Source organism: Heptranchias perlo, chromosome 37 (assembly GCF_035084215.1).
Source record: "Heptranchias perlo isolate sHepPer1 chromosome 37, sHepPer1.hap1, whole genome shotgun sequence".
NCBI classification, from domain to species: Eukaryota; Metazoa; Chordata; class Chondrichthyes; order Hexanchiformes; family Hexanchidae; genus Heptranchias; species Heptranchias perlo.
The window spans coordinates 764372-776714 of NC_090361.1; the positions used below are offsets into that span (position 1 = coordinate 764372).

General features: G+C 43.3%; 1 protein-coding gene across 3 annotated transcripts in view; it reads right to left on the bottom strand.

The window, feature by feature from the left end:
- ilf3b (interleukin enhancer binding factor 3b) overlaps nt 1-12343 on the bottom strand; it is a 54410-nt gene that overhangs the window by 10545 nt on the left and 31522 nt on the right. The window contains exons 11-20 of one of the 3 annotated variants that reach the window (XM_067972896.1): nt 11896-11993; nt 11702-11813; nt 10451-10558; nt 9342-9547; nt 8035-8181; nt 7640-7777; nt 7193-7330; nt 5407-5569; nt 4718-4834; nt 1808-2856 (exon numbers count right to left, since the gene is read on the bottom strand). In XM_067972896.1, the coding sequence (XP_067828997.1) occupies nt 2807-2856; nt 4718-4834; nt 5407-5569; nt 7193-7330; nt 7640-7777; nt 8035-8181; nt 9342-9547; nt 10451-10558; nt 11702-11813; nt 11896-11993 (1277 nt within the window). In that variant the 3' untranslated portion in view covers nt 1808-2806. Of the gene's footprint in view, nt 1-1807; nt 2857-4717; nt 4835-5406; nt 5570-7192; nt 7331-7639; nt 7778-8034; nt 8182-9341; nt 9548-10450; nt 10559-11701; nt 11814-11895; nt 11994-12343 lie in introns of those variants that run through there. The other 2 variants (XM_067972895.1, XM_067972894.1) reach the window with 2 other exon arrangements.

Below are 12343 nucleotides of genomic sequence, written 5' to 3' on the forward strand. Positions count from 1 at the left end.
ATAGTCAACACAACATATTTACCCAAATAGTTCAGCCAAGTGTTGCAGGGGCGGAATAAAACACCACTATCACAGTCCCACCCCATTCTCGGTTAAAACCATTTTCACTCATAGCTCAGATGTATTCCTTATAAACTTTTATTGAACTTGAATGAAACAATCTGACATCGGCCCTGTTCAGGATGCTATACAATTGCTCTCTTGTAGAAAAAAAAAGTTACAACACATAAAAATAAGCATTAAAATGTTAACTAATAGAGAGGCACAATAAGATAGGTCATACAGAAAATCCCATTAAGAATTGCAACCCTACTGCTTCACCTGAAACCTGTATTTTTTTTTGATGGGGTAGGGTCAAAAAAGTTTTATATGACCTACAGTAGGAAACACTTATTGGTCTAAGAAATGACATTAAAATCAAGCCCAGCAAGAACAAAGCCAGGAATCCCTGCAGTGTCACTTTGACTCAGGTACCACCAGACAGACAGCATGTTACACTCTGCCCTTAAAAGTGTAAATTACTCTGGTTAATTTCAGCCAGTAAAACTTTGGATTGGTGACAATATTCCACTCACTGAAATAACTCCATGCAAATGCAGCTTACACAAGGTCCTGTGCAGTTTACTGCAATGTTATTAGCAGTGAGCCACATACTGTCAGAAAGGGCAGGTTAAAGAAGCACTCTAGTGTGAGGGGTAGGCTCTACTTTTGGAAATCACTGTGAAACCGTCAAAAGGGAAAACAGCACTTCAAATAACATCTCAACAGATGCTGCAGTTATATTTTCATTTCGAAAACCTAGCAATCTCAGAGAGACGAACAGTGCATTACATCCAGAGCCATGCCCGCAAAGCTGGCTCAGTAGGAAGAGACTGTGTGAACTGAACTAATGTAAGGAGTCTTACAACACCAGGTTATAGTCCAACAGCTTTATTTGAAATGACAAGCTTTCGGAGCTTTCCTCCTTCGTCTGGCGACTCACCCGACGAAGGAGGAAAGCTCCGAAAGCTTGTCATTTCAAATAAAGCTGTTGGACTATAACCTGGTGTTGTAAGACTCCTTACATTTGTCCACCCCAGTCCATCACCGGCAGCTCCACATCATGAACTGAATTATGAAGAGAATTAATCTGATTCAGGCATATTGTTTACCACAGAGAAGGCTCAAACAACAGGACAAACTAAAATCAGCAAGTCAGGTGTCATTGTTTTCCACCCAGAGGAAAGAGAGTTGATTGAAAGCCACTGAAGCAGAAACTATAAAATAACAACGTGAGTTTCTGCAGTGCGAAGGGATTGAGGGATATGGTAAGATAGATGAGTTGGGTTAACGAAAAACGACAACTCATTAGGTCAATATGCCTTTTCTGTTCCGAGAAATGTTGCTCTTAACTCACGTAACAGGCACTGACACTGGTGGCTGCCTATACAGTAACCAGATACCATACAGTTGTCCAACATATCCACTGGAGGGCCCAAACCCCTTCGCTGCCTGGACAGATAAACGCCTCCATTACACACAGATGCATGGACATAGCTTATGATGTAATTACAGGGATGGAAAGTGGCCATAGGGCAGTGTGGGGAAGTACGACAATTCTATTTCAAAGCGAGCCAAATCAGTACTGAGGTTGTTCTTAGCAGAGTGATATGTAATGCTTTCAGGGAAGCTACATGCTGTTTAAGCAGCAAGATGCCACGTGCAGATTCAGTTCCACCTCTCTGTTGCCTTTAGAACCTAAAGCAGATGTCAAATGAATCCAATACCAGAACAGAATGTAACACTTTATGTAACAAATAAATCTGGGACAGGGGCAGGGGGCAGGGGGCAGGGGATATCTAACCTGGCTGTAATTTCAGAGTGCTCCTTTTCAACATGTAGATTTATAAGCATTCTATAGTTAAATATCCACTTTGGTCAGAATCATAGCACCCTCATCTGCAGCACCTCCCCAAAATCAGTTGGCATAAATGACATGCCCCTTCCCACTGGTATCAACTGCATTACAGCACAACTCCTACAAGGTGTGAAACCACAAACAGCTGCATTAAAATACTTTGGTGCAACAATGTGTTCAAGCACTAAAATTTTTAAATTTTGGGCCCAAAGTCCTGCCTCTAGACAGTGCTGGTGAAGTTACATCGGAACTACAGCACAGAAACAGGTCATTCGACCCAACTGGTCTATGCTGGCATTTATTTACAAATGTAGAATTGGCCTGGTTAGTTATTTACGGGGAACACTACCCGACATTGAATAGCAGCTATGCTACACCCAATTAAAATGGGAGTCTGTATTGAACTGCTCCCGCTGCATGTTCAGTTAATGTTGCACATCACCAGCACAGACCACATTTAGGACAACCTTCAACGTGCACCCGATTTAAACTCAAACTCAGGCCGACTCTCAATGGGGTCCAAGAGCTGATTCACACTGGACTCAGCACTGGGTAAAAATTATTCAGAACCAGAATTGCTTCTTTGGACTGTGAAATCCTTTTGCTTTTCCATTGCTTTTAACATTTATTGCTTTTCAGGTCTTGTGGTCTTGTAGAAGCCTCCTCCCCAAAGTCTCGTCAATACAAAGGTGACAAATACTGCAGACAAAAAACACTTCTCTGATGGATGTCAGAATTCGGAGTCAAAAACCAGTGGGTGTTTGCCATTTGGGTGGGCACGACAAGATATCAGAGTCCAGATGAAGCAGCATAGTCCAGCATGTGTCTACAGATTTTGGGCGTCAACAGTTCAAATGAATTAGACCAAAGTGGGAGAGAGGGGCAGGTTTTTGAATCAATTTTCACCCTCTAGCCAGAGGGAAAATCTTGGAAGCTGTCTTTGAAAAAGTCACCTACAGCTGGGAGACAGAGCAGAGAGAAAAAAAAATTAGGCGTGCTTGGTAATAGGTAGAATGCCAATTTTTTTAGATTTCTCTGCTCCTGTCACCTCGTGCAAGTGGCTTTTTCTCAGGCAAGCTGCTTCCTCGTGTACAGATTTCAGTTTGTTGATAAATGCGGTTTGCTTCGTGTGGCTTACAAAGCAGAGAAATATAAAAGGTGCCAACTACAATTCAGCAATATGCAGTGCGTACAAATGGCAGCAAATAAAACATACAAATGAGAAAAATCTTCTGGCATTAAGACCTAGCTCACCAGAGGCTTGGTTGGTAAGTGCAGAACAATGTCCAGTCTGTGCCAAGTTAACGGATCTCAGCCACTGGATTACAACGTACATCACCCTAGAATGTGGGGGGAGGGGAGAGAAAGGGGAAGCCAGTGTTTCCATCCTAATCACCACCCAGTGACGCTGCTGCACAGTCTGCATGAAAGGATGTCAGGTGAGGACAGGATCAGCCTCAGCTCTGATGCCACTCATGGTAGAATAACCTGCTGACCGTCTCTGCCTAGGTTCACCCACACATGGATGAGGGCATCTAGCAAGAGTTGATGTCTTCAGGAAAGGAGGGGGAAAAAAATCAAGTGAGATAGTATGTCTGTACACTTGTATTAATGTGCCTTATATTCAGAAACCCAACCCCACCATTTCAAATAGCTGGTTGCTGAAGGCTGGCACTAACCCAAGGGCAGAAAACCCGCCACATTAGCTGTGAGAATCTATCTCTGGCATGTACCCACAGCTTTCTCCTACAGAAACTTGGGAAGCGCAGGATACACAAGGGCTGTTCTAAGCATCACAGCAGCATTTTAATCATCCAAAAAGGAAAACCAGATTGAATTTCTTAGACTAAAACAAAGAGCATGACTTAAAATGAAAATTTATAGGACTAAAACACCACATCCTGGAGTATGCACATCTACAGCACGAGTCCTCGTTAATGGAGCTGTACCTCCAATAGAGTGACTGCTGAAGGATAGGAGCCAGTTGCTATATTGAAGAGGACAAAGTTATGTCTTGGATCTTTCATCCAGTTTTAATTAGATTATGCCCCTCTCTCCAACATCAGGATTGACACTATTTAAAGAGACCAACTGGCAATAATTCCCAGATGGAGACACAGAAATTAATTACAACATGGAAACGGGCCATTCAGCCCAACCAGTCTGTGTTGGCGTTTACCCTCCACATGAGGTGAACAAAAATTGGCTGAAACTTCAATACCACTTCCCAGCAGCTCCTTAGAGTGCCAGCCTCTACTGCGAAAATGACAGCTCCAAGGCAACATGCATAATTCAAATAGGGTGAGAAAGGGAATTGAAGCTTGACCTGATGTGCCTGGATAATTCACTCCTGCAGTTTTACACAGCTAGGTTACTTTTGAGATGCTAAACTTCTATGCTTATTTTTTTTAATAGTCTACAGCACTACTCGCCAGCCCCTTTTCACCTACAGCCAGTAACTGAATAAGTCATGTTCTAGATAGGATGCCTGAAATCAGAAATTTTAAACTAGGGTTTCGGGGATTGCATGCCCTTTTGTTTTTAAATCAGCTTCACTCACATTCCACAGAACTCAACTTTAAATGCAACAGGAAAGTAACAAAGATCAAGTCAAATCAGAGTTTGAGTGTGCCGATTTATGCGGATTCTCAATGCCAGCTCGGAGGGTGTGGGCAGTATGCATTCTATTCAGTTTTACCCTTCTCTTACACACAGGTCCCTAAGGGGATCATGCAAATTGCCCTCAGCCTCTTGCTCAAGAACATGCAGTACGCAATCTTATGAAGCTCAGTTAGATACACTTTTTACAATTAATCTTACCGTATCCACCAGAGGAATTAGAGGATCCATAACCGTAGTTAGCACCACCCCCTCCTCCTCCTCCTCCGCCTCCTCCTCCACCACCATATCCATAGTTTCCACCTCCATAGCCAGTCCCTGAGGGGCAAAAGAAACACTTGTCACTTAGAGCCAGCAGAACAGCCCCTGTCCTGTAAGTGATTGAAGAGCCACAATAATCCAGAGTCCATTTCTGCAGTACAGTGACGTTGAACACGGTGGCCCTGAGTAACCATGTTACATCAGCAAGGTTCCGCAACTACGTAGAAACCAGCTCTGGCAGCATAAACTGGACTTTGGGCAATCCCTCCATTCCAACAGGCTACAATGTGAAGGGTCAGACCTGTGAGAAATCAGTTGCCAGAATTGAGCGATTTGGAAGCCCAGCGGAGATGCCTAAATTGCACCGTTTCTATACACAGTTCACCAGGGAACATGAAGCCCTGATTGAAAACGGAGGCAGACTGCAGGCCCGAGGCAGACCAGACAAACTAGGAATTCTCTCTCTACTTTGACAGATCAGCAGTCTAGGGCGCAGTCTAAGGCGCACCGTGGCACACTGCTGGGGGAAGGAGGGCGCAGTCTAAGGCGCACCGTGGCACACTGCTGGGGGAAGGAGGGATTTTATATTCTCCAACTTAAATGAACACAAAGTAAATTAAAAACCTTACCAGAAGACATGTAGCCAGAATTGTTGGATGCGTTGAAACCACCTCTGCCACCTCTTCCACGGCCTCTGCCTCGACCTCTCTGCACAGGAGGACCTGCAGGAGGACCAGCAGGGAGTACTCCCATTCCCATGCCGCCACTAAATCCCATGTTGTGCTGCTGTGGCTGTTTGGAGAGATATACGAGTTACTTTGATTCTCACCATCACAGGGAAATACTGAAGTTTTTGCTCATTAGCTGCTAACAGATATTTTAATCTCCCCATTGCCACCGTATAAACTTGGAGATGCACTAAGAGCGGATCTACGAATTTATATCAGATTAAATGTCCCTTGTTGCAAAAGCTAAGCACAGGGTGCCAGTCCTTCATATCTGCAGTCGGGCTTGTGTTTTATAAACACAGTCTCGACATACTGGTGCCCAACAATAAATCTAAAACAGGGCATAAAACAAAAAAGTTTACAAGGCCCCTTGAAAGACTAACTGAACACTGAATGCAGAAGTGGACATACAGGTTAGCTCCATGGAATGGAGGTAACTCAAACAGATTACACCAAGCTGTAAAATGGCCTACCATTTAGACTTCATAGATTTAGACAGAAATTACAATACAGAAACAGGTCATTTGGCCCAGCCAGTCTGCATTGTTGATTTTCCCCCACATGAGCATTAACTCTAATCTGAGCTGTCCACTCTCTTCCATTATCCCTTTAATTATCTATCTAGCTCATTGTCAAGAATTGTGTTGTCTCTGCTTCAATCACTAACTCTGGTTATGCATGCCACAGCCTCAACTCAAAAGGTTTCTCCTACTCTCTGCCCTACATCTCTTACATTTAATCTTACGTTCCCTTGTTCGAGGCCCCTCAACCTCTGGAAACACAGTCTGTTCCAACCCTTTGTAACATCTCTATCAAATCATCCTTAATCTCCTCTCTTCTAATGAAAACAACCCCAATTTTTCCAAGTCCTTCTTTGTATTTGTATTTCCTCTTACTAGGTAGTACCCTAATGAATCTGTGTTATACCCTCAATATCCTACCTATGACGTGGAGCCCAAAAACAGTTAAGAGTCATCTTATTAAATGTTTTATATAGATTCACCATTACATCTCGACTTTTATATTCTACACCTCTTGCCTTAAAACCCAGTATCCCATTAGCCTTTTTGTGTCACAGGATACATTGACTTATTTGCATTCAAATTTTCTCCCCTTTTGCCTGAAGGACCAACTCATATTGTGGTACAGTTCTGCCACCCTTTAACGACCATTATCTCACGAAGGAACCTAGATAAACGAGTATCAGTTAGCTACGTAACAACAGTGAAGCCTGATCCCATTTTCACCTAACAGCCACATATCCTCGCAGAGGTTAGACAAGTAGCGTGAAGCAGGAACCCTGGTTGATTTTTATAAGATCTCCATTACCACTCAGATTGAAGTGAGCATAGCCTAGTGATCGAACCTGGAACCTTTAGCATGGCTTTTTTTTCCCCCAAGCTTTCTACTCCTGATCCTGTGATCCCTTGTACAAGCGTGTATGGATGTTGGCAAGAACAGGGTAGGATGCATTCACATGTGCTCTCTGGTTGACTAGTCTAAGCTCAGATGAGCAACAAAACCATTACCCCAACATGGATTGAATGCAGAAGAGACAATGTTAGGGCACATCCATGATGGTGCAGACTATACAATGTCACTTGGAAGGAGTGAGTCCACACTGCCAGCCCTTTCTTACTCCATTCTTTGTATAAACAGCAAAAGCAGAGCCCTAGAGAGGACCTACCTGAACAATTCTCTTTTTCTTTACTTCTACAGGAGGCTGGTGGGGGAACAGTTTTTCCAGAGCAGCCAGTGCAGCATGTGCTTTAGCCACTTTTTTATTGGAGCCCGAACCCGTGAATTTCTGCCCATCAACTTCAACCTGGAGGAAAAGCAAATTCCTCGCATTATTTCAGATTTGCATTAACCAGATTTAAGATCCTCAGAGAAAATATAGTTCTTGTTTCCATATATAATTCTTACAACTTAACACCAGCTTACTAAAATCACTGGACAAATTAGTGAATTTTGCTGTCCTGTGTGAAACCCGGTACACTCCACCATGGAGCTTTTATTAAATTTTGCAGACTTCAAAAGATGTTGCCAGACAGGGTAATATACCTCAGCTTCTGCCACTGGAGTTACAGCAGGTGGTTTTACAGGCACTGCTGCGGGAACTGGAGCAACTCACCTCCATAACAAACCGCTTATCATGGCTGCCACCCGTCTCAGATATTAATTCATACTTCAGTCCCCTTCGCTTCTCATTCAGCTCCATAACTGGATTTTTTCCCTGTTTGGTCAAAATTGGACCTTGCTGACGAGCACTCTGAATTGAAAAACAGAAGTATTCATAATCGTACACAGACCATCAGTCAAGAATACAGTAGAGTCAATCATCACTATCCCAGCTGAAGGTCATCGCCACACATGTAGGGATCATTCCCATCAAGAAGAGTCCCACCTCCTCATCACTGGACAAATTAGTGAATTTTGCTGTCCTGTGTGAAACCCGGTACACTCCACCATGGAGCTTTTATTAAACTTTGCAGACCTCAAAAGACGTTGCCAGACAGGGTAATGTACCTCAGCTTCTGCCACTGGAGTTACAGCAGGTGGTTTTACAGGCACTGCTGCGGGAACTGGAGCAACTGGCTTAGTTTCCACTTTAACCACAGTTTCTTCAATTTTCTCAGGCTCCACTCCAGTCGGGAGCCCCTTATCCTGCAAAACCTGTCAGAAAACAAGTGGGCCAGTTATATGACAGGCCAGAGACGTCTCAATTACATAGTACAATGCTTGCCATTTTGTCAACTAAGTAATTTAGTTTTTCAGTCAAAAACGGGAACAGCACCTGCATTTACTGTATTCAACAGGCGTTACTGTTCCAATTCCCCAAACCAGATTCCTCCCACTAGCAAGGCACACATAGGGAAATTGGCAGCTGTGATGAGACAACCTATTATATAGATAGCAACTTAGCAAAGTTAGACATTGCTGCTGTGGTTGTAAATCCACAGATTGTACTTTTCTCTGCCAATGTCTCCCTTTTTCTGAAGGGCATCCTCCAGCACCATGCTCATGTGGCCAATCTTTATCGGTGAGTTTGGATAGCTAATACAGGGGGAGGGGGAGCTGCCATCATACCCAACCCTGATCCTGTTCTCCACAAGTACCGGCTTAGATTGCAGCTTTTCCCTGGTCATTTTAGTAAGCTGGTTGGAAAGGATCACATCTGCCAATGTAAGTGGACATCGGTCTCACCACTGAGCTAAGAGAGCTGGGAGATGAAGTTCTGCAAGGGACAAAAATTAATAACGGCCTCAGCAGTGGAGGAATTGTATTTTGTAACCCTTCAAGACCATATGATGCTATTTATAGAATTTCTGTTACCAAAAATTTGCAATCTCAAGTTAATAGTTTTTTTTTTTAAAAAGTCCTTGGTGACCCATATTCAGCTGTAATATACAGCTCACCCATCACTCTATGGAGGACTAATTCTGATTGTGTTCTGAATCACATGACCAAACACCAATAACAAAGTACACCTTTTTGACCTCTCAAACTGCCACTTGAGTTTCACAGAAAATTCACGGCACAAAAGGCGGCCATTTGGCTCGGACTGAAGGGTTGGTCAGAAGTGGGTTCTCAGAATGCATTTAAGGGGTAGGGAAAGAAGCAAAGGAGGTTTAGGAAGCAATGACAGGGTAGGGCTGAGATATCTAAAGGCTCCGCTACTGATTGGGGGGGGGGGGGGGGGGGGGGTGGGGTGGGGGCGGCAGGGGAAAGAAGGCAGAAGCTGCAGATTTCCAGTGGGGGGGGGTTGGTGAGGTCAGAGGGATTTATAGAGAAGGGTGAGTATTTTAAATTCGGTATAAAAATCTGCACCAAACCTTGACTGCTACATGCAGTTTCGCAGTTTTTTTAGATGGCCCCGATGCTTCATAGTTCTTTCCATCAACTTCCACAGACATGGTGAATACTGGAGCATGGACAGGACCAGTCTGAGAGAGCAATTTGTACTGAAGACCTGGTCGCAGTTGGTTGAGTCTCATCAATGCATTCATTGCCTGGGCAGGTTCGACCTTTTCCTCTGCTGCTGTCAGTCACAAACCAAGTGTAAGACATAATCCAGAGTTTACTGAAAAATCCGACACCCCCTTAAAAAAATGGCATTCTCAGTCCTCCCCTCCCCTCATATGGCTCAATGCATAAATTCACTGTGATATCATACCAGGCCTGGTCTGAGTGAAATTGGCTGAACTGAATGGGGATGGTATAATTAGCCTCAGTAATCCTAGGCTAAGGAAGGGAAGTCAGCCAGGGTTCCTGCTCGAGATCATTATCCAACGTCCAAACCTGGAACATGCATGTAGATGTGAGGTAAAGGCAGACTCGGGGCTTGGCTGTAATGTTCCCATCTCAACATAAAAAAATAATCTGACGACACCAATCAAAGCTTGCATGTGAACAATAGTCACATGGACAAGGTATGAAGGACTGCTGGTACCCACTGAACCATACCTCAGTAAGGGGCAACACCTTAGGATGAGGGATGCAAAAAAAGAAAATAAGTCAACAGCAACTGTTGCCAGACTCAAATTGATAGTGAAGCAACAGGTTCATTGTTACTTAACTACAAATCTGAGGTGTGCAGATTTCAAAACCCGATAAATTGTTTTTTCCTAAAGGGGCTAAATGGCCATCAGCAGACTTTCTACAGAATGGTAACATTTTACTTTCTACTAAAGCCTTAAGTATAGGGGTAATTTCCTCATTAGACCCCCTTTAAAACAGAACTTGATTCTGCCTTCCTCCACACATGTCGTACAAGCTTGTACGACATTATTTCAGTACATTTTATACACAAGATGTGCCTGTCTCGGTAGTTGTGGGGTACTCAATACACAATTCAGTGCACTACTTTACTGCTTTCTAATCAAATGATATTTTCATTTGTCCATCACACCCTGAGAAACAGCACTAGTCAGCAGTAACTTGCCTTTCTTTTGAGTTTTCTTTTTCTTCTTGTTTGGAGACTTGTCCTCACCAGAGTCTTCATCCATTGGCCGCTTCACTGGTGTGCTGAATGCACTTGGAGGAATTTGAACTGAAAAATTGAACAGAATCAAACGTTAAATGGAATGGTAAACAGATTATAGCAATAGGTTGGAAAACTGGCTACAGCTTCTAGGCCTAAATGCACAGCTTGTTTTCCTACTATAGAATGCACTCATGGTTCCCCTTCCCCTAGGTTTGTTGTAACCTTGCGTCTCACAAAAGATAGGTACTGCATAGAATTATCAGGGCCACAGTGAACTCCTGGACTAGTTTCAATCGCCTAAAAAAAGGGGAGCTGAGGGGGGTCAGAGAGGAACTTTCCAGATTCCCCCCCATCCAATTGGCCTGGGTTTTTTAATCTGGTTTATCATCTCTCCCAGGAGATCACATGGTTTTGGGTGGAGTGGAGAGTGTATATATTGTGATGTACAGGGTATCACAATTGTGTGGAACAGGCTGGATAGACCAGAGAGTCTTTTACTGTGTCATTGTTTGTACATAAAAAAAAACTTCAGTCCGTGCTCAGAATGCACAATGGATATGCGCACTGCAGTTCTAAGTGAGTTGAATGGGTTGGGAATCCAACGCAAGGTTTTAACTCCAAGTGTGAGCGTCAACATTTTTGAAGAAGCTGTAACAGAGCGCAAAAAAAAAATCACAACAGAAAGGGCAAGATATGATGGTGCCATTCTGGATAAATGTTATTTCGCATAAAATCCAAGTGGAAAAGAAACGGAGAAGAGGCGTGAAAATGAATTGTAGCAAATAGTGCACGATGCTGTAGAACCACTGCTAGATACAAGTTGTGGTTGTTGATTCTAGCACTCCCTCCCTGCTCATTAAGCAAATGCACTGCACAGTGTGGCACTGAGTCCCACAGACTAGGTTATGTCCTGGGATCTGATCCCTGCTCTGTGCTGTCAGCTAATACCTGCCAGAACAGCTGTGAGGTAATCATAATCGATGTTTGTGGTGGGAGTAGAAGAGAAAAGGAATTTTAATAAAGCCAGATCACCCAATACTTGATTGCCACCTAGCTATTAGAATTGCACCAAGGAGAAAAAGCTAGAACCAGAAATCTGATCAAAACATCATCAAGTCGTACAGTTGTGATGCAAAAAATACAAACAGTGAAACCACAAATACATTTACAATCTTGAAGTTAAAGGGCTGCACAGTTTGCATTTCATACCTGTATAATCCACTGGATTTTCATTTTTGGGTTTTCTAGGGAGTTTGGAAGGCAGTGGATCCATTCCCAATACCTTATGCAACTGTCCAAAAGCAGCCAGGCGCAGTGCATGCTTAAAAAGATGGTTTAAAACAGTTCAGATAATGCAACTCAGAGGCACAGAACAAAGTAGTTAAACACAAAGTATTTTTTACCTGACTGCTTTGGGTTATGTCCTCTCTTTGCTGTCTGGTAAGAGTGCCAATGGCATCTGTAGCTTCCTTTTCACATGGATCATAGATGCCAGGCCCATCTAGAGACAGAGAGAGAAAGCCAGCATGAGAGAGAAAAAGTCAGAATCACAACACATTTCTTCCCAGAATCTGTAAAACCAATGAAAAGCAATAGGGACAGTTGGCCAGGACAATGTCACAATTTAGGGCTATGGCAACTCAGGGCAATGGACATAGAAACAGGTATGTAATCAGACTACATACCCAGATTGAAGATGAAAGGGCCTCCCAATGGTAAAAGACTACTTCCTTACACATCACATCAGAGACATGATGTAGGAAGAGAAACCTCTTCCCCTCCATTCCGATAATCGTAAGAACAACAACACAGAGATAGGATAAACTGTCACTTGGAAAGGCATGGTTTAAT